This window comes from Solanum tuberosum, unplaced genomic scaffold, assembly GCF_000226075.1.
Source record: "Solanum tuberosum cultivar DM 1-3 516 R44 unplaced genomic scaffold, SolTub_3.0 scf00485, whole genome shotgun sequence".
In the NCBI taxonomy this organism is placed as follows: Eukaryota; Viridiplantae; Streptophyta; class Magnoliopsida; order Solanales; family Solanaceae; genus Solanum; species Solanum tuberosum.
The window spans coordinates 269,558-285,157 of NW_006239399.1; the positions used below are offsets into that span (position 1 = coordinate 269,558).

The 15,600-nt window shown below is 37.0% G+C and overlaps 1 protein-coding gene across 2 annotated transcripts; it reads right to left on the bottom strand.

The window, feature by feature from the left end:
* Positions 1-682: 682 nt before the first annotated feature.
* On the bottom strand, positions 683-15,391 carry LOC102605495 (signal peptide peptidase-like 4). 2 transcript variants are annotated; one of them, XM_006364090.2, is made up of 14 exons: positions 15,097-15,391; positions 11,504-11,662; positions 11,277-11,388; positions 10,844-10,963; positions 10,489-10,640; positions 10,179-10,361; positions 9,544-9,578; positions 5,071-5,233; positions 3,916-3,969; positions 3,067-3,159; positions 2,800-2,942; positions 2,168-2,238; positions 1,547-1,630; positions 683-1,367 (listed from the first exon to the last, which is right to left on the bottom strand). In XM_006364090.2, the coding sequence occupies exons 1-14, from the start codon at positions 15,247-15,249 to the stop codon at positions 1,261-1,263; spliced, it is 1,629 nt and encodes a 542-aa protein (XP_006364152.1). In that variant the 5' UTR covers positions 15,250-15,391; the 3' UTR covers positions 683-1,260. The 2 variants fall into 2 exon arrangements, with proteins under 2 accessions (XP_006364152.1, XP_015159294.1); XM_015303808.1 differs by lacking the exon at positions 15,097-15,391 and having other exon boundaries at positions 11,277-11,406; positions 11,504-11,593.
* Positions 15,392-15,600: the final 209 nt, after the last annotated feature.

The following is a 15,600-nucleotide window of genomic DNA, read 5'->3' on the forward strand; positions in this document are numbered from 1 at the left end:
TATATATATATATAATTAATTTATTTAATATTTGGGACTATTCGAGAGAAAAACGTTTATTTGATAAATATTCATACATTAGATTTTGTCGATATTTAGATTTAGGTTCAACAACTGGAATACTGCATTAACTTATTAAATAAATCTAAATTCAACATGTATTGACGCATACAAAAATATGTTTGATATAATGTGTTTCGGGCCATTGATGTATCAAAATATTTTTACCAAGATGTGAAACTCTATGATTTCCTAGAGGTTTCAATGTAAATAGTTACTACATAAATAAAAGTTATTAATATATTTTTGAATTCTTGAAAAGTTCTCTTAAACTTGACGATTTTTTTCGTCTATTATAGTAATAATGAGAATTGATAATCGTATTATACAAATACATTTGTTTAAGAGAATACTTTTGAAGTAAAAAGTCTCAAATTCAGAACCTTACCCTGCGTGAATTTCATGAAAAACGAACTCATCGATAACCTACTTGATAGAGCCGGCATGGATTGAAGAATGATAGTAGAGCACTCTTTATCGTAAAATTATGAAAATTATAGTGTAAAAAAAAACACTGATCCAGTAACAAGAATACAAAATCATTGGTATCAGCTGCCAAAAGTAAAACTGAACTCTGTTTCTCAAAATAACTGACAAATAATTGGAGAAAAACAACAAAGCATTTAAAGAAAAGTATAATTTAACCATGGCCTTGTACAAATTCCATCATAGACATACATTATCTTAACTTTTACATATGTTGTATAAAAACATATTATGATGCTTGTTTCACTATAAAGTACTCTAAACGCGCTGCCATATAATGAGGGATTTTACAGCTACGCGTTAAGGCCTTGTAAACTGCAAGAGCTGTATAAACGTTATTGGATTTAACTTGTATACACTGACAGCGTTGACAATTTTCACATTGTTATAAGGTGTAACCTGTCTTATTTTCTAGATAACTGATTCCACTTTACATTAAACGGTTACTTGTCAGTGTATAGAAGTTAAACTCAAAACTTTGCTGCAACTCTAGTCAACTGCATAACTGGTAAACTACTTGCTCTATTTTTCACCTTTTGCTAGTCAGTCATTAACAGCAATTGTATTCGGGCAGGCGGGGGTCGGGGAGAAGCCTAAGTTTAACCTATGACTTTGAGAACTCTAACCTCTTTCAGATTTCTAACATATGTACCCTAACTTTGTATTTAGACAAATCAGAGCTATATGTGATTACAGAGAGAGTACGCTATCAAATTACTCGGCCGGTTGAAGCTGGGTATGAGGGCAAGTCCTATATGGCTCTCCTCTTGTCCATAGATGCTTCAGCTCACCTCTTTTTGCTGCCAACATCAAAAATGTGCCTGGAATTGACAACAACAGATCTCAGTGTACTTCTATATCAAGAACATAACAAGAATATGAAAGGATGAGCTTTTAATGTCTAGAACAGTAAAAAAAGGCAGCCAAGTGCACAAAGCATCCCGCATTAGCAAGATCCATAGAAGGTTGCATCCCAAGGTAGCAAGATCCTGTAACATACCTAATGTGGCCGGAACTATATATAGCAAAGCAGGTTGACCATGGCCGTCCATCAAATTCAGAGCCACATATGTTGCAAATAAACCTGTTCAAGAAAATAAAAGTCAAACAAGAACTTCGATTAATCCTAAATCTAGCAGAATTTGGTAACAGTTTCAAAGATGCAATACATGTATATCCCAACTTTTCAGTTGGTCACAGAAAACATGTTAACTTTTGATGAGATGAAAGGGTAGGTATCAAGCTCAAATGTAGACACATGGCCCCCAAAAGAAAAAGAACCTCAAACATTGAGAACACATAGCCTTAAAATGTTTCATGAGCTCTAACATTTATCTGATCTAATTATCTTAACAGTAACAGGAATTGTGGGCAAAAAGAAGATAATGTGACTGCTATCTGTCACTTTCCAGGTAGCGTGACATTATTCTATGAGCAATCCTTTGTTTTTATTAGACCAAAAGGATGAAGGGAGTGCTGGGAGCGGGGAGAGAGAGATGAGACGTGAAAACGCAAACTGGTATGATCTGTATTGACAAAGAGAAGATGGTATAACTTGGTTACAAGAAGAGCATTATGACAAGTGATTAAATCAAATCACATTTTTTAATGCAAGTTATACCTAAACCATAAGCAGTCATAGTCCATAGAAAATAACCGGCTCGAAGGCTCTTCTTGCACAACCAGTCATATCTGCAACAAAGAGCATAATGTAACAAATAAAAACAAAGAGGTAAAAAGTTTTTGATTGCCTTTATATTTCAAGTTGTAAGCATGAAGCATTAATCATGATACCTCAACCCTTTTTGTTTTATTGATAAGTAGAAAAACCCCTACTTTGAAAGGGCAACAACAACTACTACTAAGACTTGGTCCCAAACAAGAAATTAGGTACATCATTTTCTATAAATTATTACTTTCTTGCGGGCAAGCAAAAGTGCTCTTGGCAACCATAAAATATATAGCCTCCCAGACGCACCAGCTGGGCTTACAGTCTTTCTGCTAATTGTGTAGACCAAGTGCATAAATCATGCCTTCTTTGGAGATGAAAAATGTGGTGTAACGAAAAAAGCTGAAGCTTTTAAAGACATAGGGCTTTGTGGAAAACATCAATGGTTTAAGTGCAACTGCGATTCAGCTCAACGACCAAATCTTAAAATGAAAGCTACTAGTAATCCAGGTATTAGATACACTGGGCTTTATGGAACCATATTAATGGGTGAAACACAAGTTTCATTTAGCTAGTGATCAAACCTTAGTGAAAATGCTACTAGTAATCCTGGTAAAATTATGTCGCCAAACCCAATGATGCTGTAGCCACCCCAGGGATCACATATTCGCGGGATTTTCAGTAACATGGGAATTCCTTCTTCTCCACTTTTATAACCACGTGCAACCTGCATCGAAGATAACAACTTCTCATTTGCCAACACCAGCACCCTTTTGTGACAGGCAGGGCTGAAAATAGCAAAATACCCAAGTGAACCTAAGATAGAGACCAGCAACCAAGTATGAGCTTACCTCTATCATCACACTCTTGTGGAACACCCATTTGGAAACAAATACCCAAAAAATGTCATAGAAGAAAGCACAAGTAAGAAGAACTGTTCCCACCTGATAATATCAAAGAAAAGAATAATGTTAATCTCCTTTAATGGCTTCACTGCCAGTTCCTGTTAAAGTCACACAATTTGAGTTTAGCCTTTAGAGGGGACATAAAAGCTTAGTTGCTGGGACTCTTCACTTTCGGTGCCACACCCGTGTTGACACGACGTTGGCGTGGGTGTGGGGGTCCTAACCGGATTTGGTCAACTGACAATAAAGTTTGGTATCCTACAAGTTAGCTTTGCAAACCTCCCTTGTGAGTTCAAGGGATTAGGTTGCGTATCTGTTTACTAAACCTTTAGGGGTTTCCAGATTGAACTACATTTGCAACAAGCAAGGGGCTGGATGCACATGATAAATGTCTCTAGCATGACAGGAGTGTTCAGTGAAAAAGGGTTTCGTATCTTCTTACTGTAAACCATTGTATTCATTCATGTACGTATAAAGTCAGTCATAAGTGACTGACAACTTTACTCCCCTCTCACTCCTTTTTTTTACATCTGTTGGGGAAAAAAACGAAAAATAGATGTCACTCAATTCAAAGGTATTGTCAGTATTAGCTCTTTGAGGAACATTTATCTGCTCACTGTTGACGTATAAAATTAGGGGCACAACATTTAAGAAGGAATTGCTAATCCAAGGTTAGAAGCCCCGAGGAGAGAAGGTGCTGTCAAAAAATGATTTGCTCGTGGTCTAAATACCAGAAACAATTACTCACAAAATCCACCCCGTAATGAGAAAATCCAGCACAATGAATTGATTTACCTTGAGATTGGGCACTCGTATGATCTGAAGAACGGTGATGATCAATGCCATACCCTAGTTAAGAGAAGAAAGAAAATAAGGTCATACGTTTTTATTGATATAGGTAAACTGGTCATTAATTGAAGAGGCATACACCAAATAGACAATATTAAGCTGATAAGAACACATACTACACTTGATCTCAGACAAAAGACGGAGTGAGGTATACACCTCGTATACATGGTATATACAAAAAATGCAAGTTACATGAGAACATAATTATCCACAAACAACATCCAAGCCTTGACACATTGGAGTATCATGTGTGCTCCAAAGTGAACACAAAACAAAATGATTCCCCTTATATTTACATGAGAACTTTCAACTCCCTCACACACTTTCTATTTTTCTCCTTCCAAACTGTCCACATGAGCACAAAGAAGGTTACCTCCCATGCTTTTCTCCACGTGTTCTTCCTCCTGAATTTCCCTCCAAGAAGCCTAATGATTCGTGGCATTACCCACTTAACGTATCTCATCCTGTGCTTCACAATCTAATTTTGAACTAGCAATGTAATGTGTAATAATAGATGGCCTCCCCTTCTCTACATGAAGAACTAGCAATGTAATGTGTACTATAACTTTTTATAAAAGAGAGATAAAAAGGTGCTCAAGAACACAGGTACTGCAATATAGGTGCTGAGGTTTCTACCCATATATTGATAATATAAAAGGGGCAGATTTCCCCCTTTTTCTCACAATAAATACTTTGAAGTACATGTCTACTCATTTTCAAACATATCATGACTTCACGTTGACAAGATCAGAGCAGCTTCTTTTTTTTTTTAAACTCAGCTTCTTTTCTTTTGAAGTACATAAAAAGGAGTTTATTCCTTCAACCGAATAGGTTGATATCACCGCAACGAAATGTCAATTTTTTACATGGTTCACTAGCACATAAGACCAATATCACAACTTCTTGCATACCCAGTGCTTAGACATCATTCCATGGAAAAACTTACATTAGAGCATCTCTTTAACCAGTAGGTAGAATCAGTCAGGTGAAACAGGGAAACAAAAGACAGATTATTTGCATTATGTGAAGGTAGGCAGCTGGATTTATAGATAAATACAAAAAATTACAAGGGAACAAGTGTAATATGATAATAGTTCTTACAAGTATGTCTTGACCTATCCAAGCAAAGGAGACATGACGGAAAACCGCCCACATAACAGCGAAAGCTAAGCAGAAAGGAGAAATTGCCAGAGTAAGATATGAAACAGGCCCCAGAAGTGGAACTTTAAGAAACGATTCTTGAGCATGTTCAAACCATCTGAAACTACAAATAATGACTGTTAGCCACATGTGACATGTCTGAGAACCAACTAATGAAATGACATTATGGTAAGCAAAATGAAACTACAACTTGTCTCAAGAATAAAATAACAGAAACCTAGTCACAATCACCAATTCAACATTATTACTAATGACGACGGGCTCTTAGAGCACCATCGTGAAAAGATAAGGAAAAGTTCAACTAAGGATAAAAAAACGGATATTAATTATTGTTCTGTGATTGATAAAAAGAAGCCATAGTTTCCTCAAATCAAGGGATGAAGAATCCAGATGTAATTGTTACTGTTCTATCCTGAAATGCTAGCCCAAACAAACATGAAAAGTGGGAAGAAATCAAACTAAAATGTTTAACCTGATGAGAAATAGGAAACAAAGCCTACGATATGCCGTAACAATTTTGAGCACTTTACAGTCAAAATGATATCATGTATATTTATCCTTTAAGGGAATATTTTGCCTTCCTCAAAAGCCTACTTCTTCCGGAAGCCAAATAATTCCAAGTAACTGAAATATCATACATTGCCGAGGAGGCCCTTATACACTTCTCACTTCAAGAAGTCAAACTAGGTATCTTTCATTAAGACTTTATATTCCTTTTTTTGAGAATGGTAAACTTTACTTCTATATATCCACAGTTGTACTACAACAAAGTGTGGTCCCCCATCACAAAATTCTCTTTACAAAATCCTAATAATTCTAATTACAACCAGTCAATTGCATTAAAAACATTTCCAATGTTGTCTATAGCTACTTGTTTACACCAAAAATCTGTATGTTGCTCTTTTAGCCTTCAAAATGTCTCTGATTTCTCTCCTTCCATATGGTCCACCAGATACATGCGGGAACCATCTTCCATCTCTCCTCCTTTCTTCCTGCATTTCCATCATTGTTCCAACTTTTTAGCACTTCTTCGATTCTCCCAGGTTTCACCCACCTGATCTTCCTCTTGTGTAAGAACATTTGCCACAGTTGGTCTGTCCATTACAATGCAAAAAGAGATGGTTGACCGTCTCTATTTGTTCTTCACATAGATGGCATCTAGAGCATAGGTTGTGTTTCCTCTTGTTAAGGTTTTCATGAGTGAGGACTGCATCCTTTGTCAATAACCATGTAAAGTAGTTTACCTTATAAGGCACTTTGGTCTTCCAAATCATTCTCCATGGCCATCGTATCTCTTGAGTATTTGTTCCTGTCAGATCCTTGTAAGCAGACCTGACAGTGAAAATACCTTTGCTATCCACCTTCCACACCAAACTGTCCTTTTCTTCTGTAAGGTTGAGATTTTGAGGGACTGTATTCTGAAAATCTGCTATAAAGTTCACTTCCCAGTCATTTAAATTCCTTCTTAGACGAAGATTCCAACCTTGTCCTGTCCATAGTTCAGCCACAGTAGCATCCTGAGCCTGGCATAAGTTGTAAAGTTCAGGAAAATTTTGATTGAGAGGCCATTGCCCACACCATATATCCTTCCAGAAAGCCACCTTCTCTCCATTTCCAACCTTGCAACTTGTTCTTGTTGAAACTAGTTGCCATAGCTTCCTGATGGATCTCCATACACTGCAATTATAAGGAGTTGTCACCTCCTTTGTTATCCATCTATCCTGCATGCCATATTTTGACCTGATCACTTCTTTGCATAGAGCTTCTTCTGGAGATGCAAACTTCCATAACCGCTTCATCATCAGACTTTTGTTGTGTCTGTCTAGCCTCCTAATGTTTAATCCCCCTCCTTTCTTGCTTTCCAGTAGCTCCTCCCATTTCACTAGATGATATTTCTTCTTGTCTTCACTTCCTTTCCATATGAAGTTTCTCCTAACAACATCCAGTCTGTCAGTAACACTGGCTGGGATAGGAAAGAGTGACATCATATATGAAGGGATAGAGTCCATTACACTGCTTACCAAAGTGAATCTGCCACCTGTGGATAGGTATTGGCTTTTCCAGTATGCTAATCTTTTTTCACACCTCTCTATCACACCACTCCATATGTTCTTGGACTTGCTCTTAGCTCCTAAGGGCATTCCCAGGTATGTAGTTGGGAGTTCACCCACTTTTCCCCCTAACTTTTCTGCCAGATCTTCAACTGTATTAATTGGGTATATGAAACTCTTACCCCAGTTTATGTGCAAACCAGAAACCGCGTCAAAGATGTTGAAAATAACTCTGAGAATTAACATTTGTTCCCCTGTGGCACCACAAAACACTAGAGTGTCATCTGCATATTGCAGATGTGTTATCTCTATATTATTACCTGCTATGTCTCCCACTTGAAATCATCTGACCCATCCTCTGATTTTTGTTGTTTGTATGAGGTTGCTTAGTCCCTCCATGGCAAGGATGAAAAGGAAAGGGGACAGAGGATCCCCTTGCCTTAAACCCCTACCGGAGGAGAAAAAGCCACATGGACTTCTTTTTATCAAAATTGAGAACTTTACTGTGCTGATACACTGTTTGATCCACCTGCGCCACCTTGAACTAAAACCCATCCTCTGCAGCATATTCATTAAGAAGGCCCAATTTAGGTGATCATATGCTTTCTGGATGTCCAGTTTACATAGAATACCTGCTTGTTTGTCTTTTTCTCTTGAGTCTACACACTTATTTGCCACCAGTACTGCATCCATGATTTGTCTGTTCTTGATGAAAGCCATTTGTTGCCTGTCCACTAGCTTATGCATCACTCTTTCCAACCTTTCTACTAGGACCTTCGCAATTATTTTATATACTTCCCCCACAAGACTTATGGGCCTAAAATCATTAAGCTTCATTGCTCCTACCTTTTTTGGAATTAATGTCACAAAAGTAGCATTTATGCTTTTCACAAAAGTCCCCTCCCTGTGGAAAGCCTTGATGCTTTTAATATTCTGAAATACGAAAGCGTCACAAAACAACACCTTCTCAGTAGTCTGCTAATCCATATTTTGGCATCTTCGTTTACTAAGGGTACTGTTTGGTTTTCTTAGCCATTCCACTAGTAATAGTTACTACTCCTTTCTGCTTATTTTATGTGGAATACTTTTCATTTTAGCAAAAATCATGACTCCTTTATGTACTTCAAAACAGTTAAACTTTACCCTTCCCAGGTTGCCCTTAATGACATGATTTTGAAGCCACAGAAATGTCTATCGGATATTTTAAACCACAAGTGTCAAAGTCTTTGTCTGTTTTGAATGCTGTAGCCAGTCAAATACCTTTCCAAAAATTAAGACGGAGCGAGCAATATTTTTTATGGTTCAAATAAGTTTTGAACTACTACTTTTCTTTTTTTTTATGACAAGGTAAACCCGCAGCCGCTACCCTTTGGGTGCGCACAGGGTAAAACCCCCACTCCTATGCAATAGCTCGCAAACCACATATGCAAGTTTAATGCCAGGATAATGGAAAAAGATTTTTGAAATGCTAAGGTTAGAATCAAACTGAAAGAGCTAATTTCCAAACTTCTGCCTCTCATTTGCGAGAACAATTCCTCGTCATTGTTCTATACCCATTATTTAATTGTCAGTGCTTTCAGATTTTATTCCACATATTTTGATCTTTGCTTATGAGTTCATGGTATTATTGCACTGGAAGACATGAATGTACATAGATCCGGCCCCAACCAAAGCCTGCAAGAGTGTCATAATGTATTTAACAAGCCATGAGGGCCCACAATTATGGTTCAATATCATCAACTGTGCTAGGATTACACATTTAGATTTAAAAAGCATAGAAGAGAGTAGATGTACCAATGGTTACACAAACAGAAAGACAGCTTTGAACTTGCTTATAAGCATTGATGTTGCCAATGCGGATGTCTTATCAACACTTAAATAGATTGATCACTCAAACCCGAGAATTACCTTAAGGCCCCTGAACTCAAGGGAGAAGTTTAAAGAGGAGGGTTAAAGGATGTGTAGGTTGATCCGAAACTTGTATAGGTTATTAGCTTGTACAGCTGCACATTCAGGGGTATATATCCTCCTTTCTGTATTAAATTTCCAAATAAAAAAGAAGTGCCCCAGTGGAAACTTAAAACTAATGAACACCTGCATCATTGAATGAGAGGGATTCGGTATTTATCCACTATCCACTACAATGGTTAATATAGAACGAAGAGCAAAGGGGGCTGAATCAGCCAACCACCCAAGAAAAGGGGGAAATTTAAGTTTGGTCCCAATTCTACTCACAGTAATAAATTTCTTGAAAATTCTCCTCACTCCGTTTCCTCTTCACCCTCCCTATTTTCCAAACAAACTGTTTGACACAATGTTACTAAAAAGATAACAACTATTAACACCAATAAAATAAACATACCATGATAACAAGGTCACCAAACAGGTTTGTAGACCCTGCAAGCAAAATGAGGAATAGTGTCAGCATGGAATTCATAAATTGTCACGTGGAGACAAGATGAGTTTATTCCGTTCATTTTGTCCATCTACTTCAAGTACTTAACTATCCCTTTCTAGCAATAGCTAGCAAGTTATTAGCTTCAGCTCAACTAATATTGAATCACCTACAGATGGAAGTTATTAAGAAGTACAAAACGAAAATGTATTTAGTTGCTACCTTTATTGAGATTTATTAGTTGAATTAAAATTAATATATTTTATCCTTGGGTGTAGACTCCTCATTAGGTACTGTTGAACTGTGTCATACATCTCATCGGAAAGCTTAAATTGAGAGAGTACACTATTAATTATTAATTAATTACTTCATATGTCTTCAATACGCCCCCTCACGTGCTGATATAACTCTTTTTCTTAGCCTAGCACAGTAGCATGTCAATTCTTTTTTGATAATGGGGTGACAGTGAGAGTGAGACTTGAACCCAGGAAAAGATTACCATGATGAACTATGTGACCATCTCATCTAAGAAACTTAGCTGATAGAGAAAATACATTATTAACTGATCACTTGATTATGTCTTTTATAGCTAAGAGACATACCTCAACACCGCCGATGCAAAATAGAACCACCAGAACCTCAATAAACCAGAAGGACATCAATTTGTAAAGCATAATCAAGAAGCAGGATGCAACCACCACGAACAGAAGTGCTGATGTTGTGTTGATGTCCAATACACCACCAGACTGAGTCACCTCCTTGCCACCATAATCATCTGAGCCATCCTACAAGAGCAAGATACATACTCAACCAAGTTGTCAAGGAGAGGTGCAATGAGCATTCGCATATCTAAAAAATGCAATGACTCACTAACGAGAGGGGAAAAGTAATCGGGGAATGACTATGACTTACTTTTAAGAACTTGTCCTGCTCAATTGCGGCTTCTCTAGCACTCCATGCAGACCAATAAGAAGCACATAAAATCGTAACAACTGACATAAGCCATAGAAACACTTCAGCTACATCAACCGTTGGACGTTTCGGAGAGTACATCTGCACAGAAACTGAGCAGAAGGGAAATCTGTAAGTCATAATTGTGGGAACAAATCCACATGAATAGATTCCACATTAAATAATAGTGAAGCAAGATAAGGAAGCTGGCGAACCACAAGTAAGCATCTAACTACATTCCCCTCCAACCCACAACCCCCTCCCCCCATCCCACCCCACAAATGGACTAATAAGAAGTGAAATATAATAAGCCTACCTGTAGAACTGTTCCTGAGAAACTCTATCAGGCTTGTACCTGCATCTTGTGGCAGCATCACAGCAGGGATACCGATGTCCACATCAGATTCACCGGGATCACAAACCATCTTGAAGAGCTCTACCGAGAAATACGAGAAGAACACAAAATTATATTTAAACCCCCTTGGCCTGTGCATATCAAGAAACGATACTCGAAAAGTGTTTGTATTACAAGAACAAGAAATTCAGGTATTCATTTGTTTTTCCCAGGCATATTCTAATGAAGCTTAACGTATAGGCACCACATTCAGTTGAAATGTTATAATGCCTGCTATGTAGATTAGAGCAGTTTGCACAAGTACATATCAAGTTAAGAGCCTATATTCATATTAGAACAAGGGAAAAGAAAAAGGAAATTACAGAGGAAAATGTTGAAATAAAAGCAGCAAAACCTGTTTGATTGTTTATAATGATGATTGCTGAAGCACCAGCAGCTTCTGCAACTTTTGCTTTTGTGGTGAAACTGCAATTACCCCGGTGCACCAGGATGGCCTCACTGGTGAGCTATCACACAATCAAGACCTAAAAGGTGAGTTTGCTACTTATATGACAACCAGTTGATGTCTCTGATAGAAGGAATCACGTTTTGCAAAAAAGGCAAGATAAATGTGAGATCAACCTTATTCCTAGGCATGCTACAACAATCTGGTGGGTCTGCAAAAGCAAGCCTCGTCTGATTAGCACGCTTCTCCTTTGATTCCAATGTGGGGCCAAATCGAGCACCAAGGCCAACAAACTGAGTTACTTCATTCCCGTTAACCCATGTTGGAACTTTTACCTATTTGAGGAAACACTATATAAGTGATGGATGTTGTGACAAGTTGCAAATTTGAGAACAATAATCGAAGTACATTGGAGCACTATTCTGCTAACACAACGCCAAACAACAAAACATAACTTCTATGCCAGCCATACCATGGAATTATGTCAAATGAGCCAATACAGCACCGTGTGTCCCAGTAAGTTTTACAAACTACATGTATGACGAAACTATAGAATAAGGAGTATTCATCTCTATCTGTTCAATGATCAAGGAAATAAACAATTATCATGACAAAAGTGAAATTCACTTTTTATTAGTTCTAATCCATCAAGTTCAGGGCTCTATACATGTTGTATTAAAAGAAGACTACTGAGGATGGCAAATTTCCAGTTCTACCCATTTGGAAGTCCTTTTGATTTGACCTAATAAACTGATGCCATGGAGCAAGCTGGTGGTGGATTTAAGTTATCGAGCCTGCCTTTTCTGTTTGGAAGGTTTATTCCTTATTTTCTTAAAGAAATGGCAGAAACACAACCTGATGAATGATTCACTCAAAATGCACAAGAAAATGCACTGAAGAGTCATATCAACTAAAGATGCAAATTAAACTTTTGCCTTCACATTTTCCTTCCATTAAGTTCTGGGTTCCAAAAGCTGGCACCTGTGCAATTGACTGCCTAAAATGGTTGGCTTAGAAGTGGGATGAGCACTATGAGGTCTCAGGTTCAAAGGTTCAAATCCCATCAGAGACAAAACACTCGGTGATTTCTTCCCATCTATTTTAGCCTTGAGCCTTGGTGGACAGAGTTACCTAGTACATGTTGCCGGTGGGAGGTATCCCGTGGAATTAGTCGAGGTGCGCCAAGCTGGCCCGGACACCACGATTATCAAAAAAGAAAAAATAAACAAAGAAGCAAACAAGTAGAGCCCTCTATAATGCAGAGGAGTTGGAAACAAAGATACAGCAGGCCTTTACAAGAAATCCTCTGCTTGATGATTCGTCACATGATATTTCTAAGATGTTTTGAGCGGTAAAGATATCATACACTCCCAAAATCCTGATTGGATGATCTTCAGGCCAGTATATTTGGGCATCACTATCAATCTATAGTTGCCAAAATGGGTTCTACCCAATAAAACCTTCAATTCCTGGCCTGGATGCATTTAGACTGATACTTTAACTACTGTTATCAAAATAAGGATACACCAGAGGCAGTTGCCAAGTTCTATAATAAAGAACCTAATCTTCTTTTCGACACATTAACCATTTTAACTTCATTCTTCCAAATCACTTCGCATATCTTTTTCCTTTCAGACTGAAGATATGGCTCTCTTGGACCTAACTCATCCCATAAAACCTATCTCATGAGGGGAGGAATGCTCATTCTCTCAACCAATGAGGGACTTAACATAGCCCAGCCCTTTCACTTGACCCATTCCCTTAATGGAAAAGGTATTCAGCTCCATAATTCAAGCAACTAATAAAGATTTTTTTTTTAATTGCAACTAATAAAGATTAATAGCCTCTCCGTCCAAATTGGTAGGTTCACTTTCGACTTGGCACAATCATTACGAATAGACGAAACGTGAGCATATTTAAAATACTAATACTATATGTGGAACCAACTTACTAAAGTCAAACATGAAACATGTGGATGCAAATTTAAAATTTTGGAATTTTTGAGGTTGAGAAAGCATTGGATAGTGAAGGTACCGTGTACTATCTGGTCTGCGTTATACTTCCTTGGGATTAAGGTCTTTCCTTCTAAGAAAATTTGCAATTATTTTGAATGGCTCAATAAAGAAAGGTGGAAATTCAATTTGACATGGAAAGCTTTTCAATTACTTTGTCTGCATGTAACATCTATGCAATAATTACCCTCAAATTACATGACCACCACATCTTGAAGCTCAAGGTATAGAGAGTTTGGAATTATTTATTTATTTTTAGGATTATAGCATTTCCCCTCATACACTTTTTATTTTTAAGGGGGGCGTTAAGCATATGAAAATATTTTCGTTGATGGGTGTCAGCCAAACTAGAATGTAGGACCGCCACCTTCTCTAATACAACAACTACAACATACCAAGTGTAGTCCATAAGTGGTGACCTAGGGAGGGTAGGATGTACGCAAACCTTACCCTTACATTTGTAGGGTATAGAGTATAAAGGTTGTTTCCTATAGACCCTTAGCTTAAAAGAGAAGTTTTCACCGCCTTCTCTAATACAAGTGAGCTCAAAAGAGATAGTATTCCCTCAGTCCCAAATTGTTTGTCACTATTGCTTTTAGATTAAAATTTCAATGGATGGGTTTACAATAAATTGTTCAGATATGATGTACTTTTTTATACGATTACCAAATAGGTAAACTTCATTTTACAAAAATTACCCTCAAACTATTTGACCACCACATCTAAATGCTTAAGGTATAGACTTTTTAGGATTATAGCATGTTCCCTCACACGCAGCCGGCTAAGCATGTGAAAACATTTTGGTTGATGGGCAACCGTCAAACTAAAATGTAAAACCACCTCCTTATCTAATACCATGTGAAATTGTACGACCACCTCATTTATTTCATATATAGGGAGAGAACACATTTATTAGTATGATTTTAGGTTTGCAACATCCGCTATTACTATGAACTCATTCTTTCTAACTCTACTATAAATCTCTACTCCACAGGACAAGTGGAGTAGAAATTGGGTGGTTAGGTGTAAATTTATCATCAGGATGCGTCGCGGATAAACTGCAAAATAAGCATTTACCAGAATAACAACACAGCAAGCATACTCTACCCACTGAAAATCTAATACAACAATAAATAACACAGAAAAATAGCAATGGAAAAATCCAATCTTTAACACCAAACAGATAATTTCAGTTATAACATAGAACCAATTAAATGTAGTCATCGATCACGAAACCGAACCAAAAAGAAAAAGAGACCTAGAGAAATAGTATCCCCTCTATTCCAAAATGCCAAGCACTATTACTATTACATTCAAATTCTTACGAATGAGTTTACAATAATTTATTTATTATTCTAATAATCGTGGTGTCTGTGCCAGCTCTCGCACACCTAGGCTAATTGCATACCTATCACCTCCCACCAACAAGTAACAGGTAACTAATGTTTTTGTCTATGCTAGGATTCGAACGTGAGACCTCATGGTACTCCAGGTTTCATACTAATAAGCAACCTTCAATTCTACAACATCAATAAAATTAACCTTAGAATTCAAATTAAAAATTAGATAAGTTAACAAAACCATAACATAAACCAGTAACAACCACCACAAACCAGATTTACATTTATACAAAACACAGAACAAACACATCCATACACATAAGCACAAAAAAAATAAACTTTTTAGCAAGAAAGACTTTAAAAAAAATCAAAATTCTGAAAAATGAAAAAAAGTAGTTTAAAAGAATCAGATATTACCAGCACAAAATTGTTGTTACAACCAGGTCGATGTGGAGCTACATTATCTTGATGAACTATATCACCTCCAATAACCAAAAAACAAGAATTCAGCAAAAAAACAGCAAAAACTACACAAAAACAACAGGAAAAAACTCCTCTTTTGAACCCCATTTACTCAAAATTTCAAGAATTTTTTTCTCAATCTTGAAAATTAAAGTCAATGGGTGAATTGGGTGTTTGTTAGTTTTTTTTTTTTTTTTGTGATGAAAATGTTTTTGAAGAGTGAAGGAAGTGGAGATATGTATGAAAAAAAAAAGTAAGGAAGAAAGAAATACAGTCGTTTTATTTTTAATTTATTTATTTAGTCAATAAGGCATTGTTTGGGTGTTGTTACTTTTTCGGCTAATTTACGACAAGTACGACTGCCTTGTAACCGTTGATTTAGTCAATTAAATTTTTAAGATTTATAGATTACGCACACGCGGTGTTAACGAGTGGTTGACACGTTCTTCAAGTTTGTTG

Coding starts and splice junctions, on each gene's coding strand:
- LOC102605495 (XM_006364090.2), bottom strand. CDS start 15,249: ATGGGGTTCAAAAGAGGAGTTTTTTCCTGTTGTTTTTGTGTAGTTTTT. Junction 11,663..15,096: donor GTAACAACAATTTTGTGCTG/GTAATATCTGAT, acceptor TTCCTCAAATAG/GTAAAAGTTCCAACATGGGT. Junction 10,964..11,276: donor CATTATAAACAATCAAACAG/GTTTTGCTGCTT, acceptor ATTTCTCGGTAG/AGCTCTTCAAGATGGTTTGT.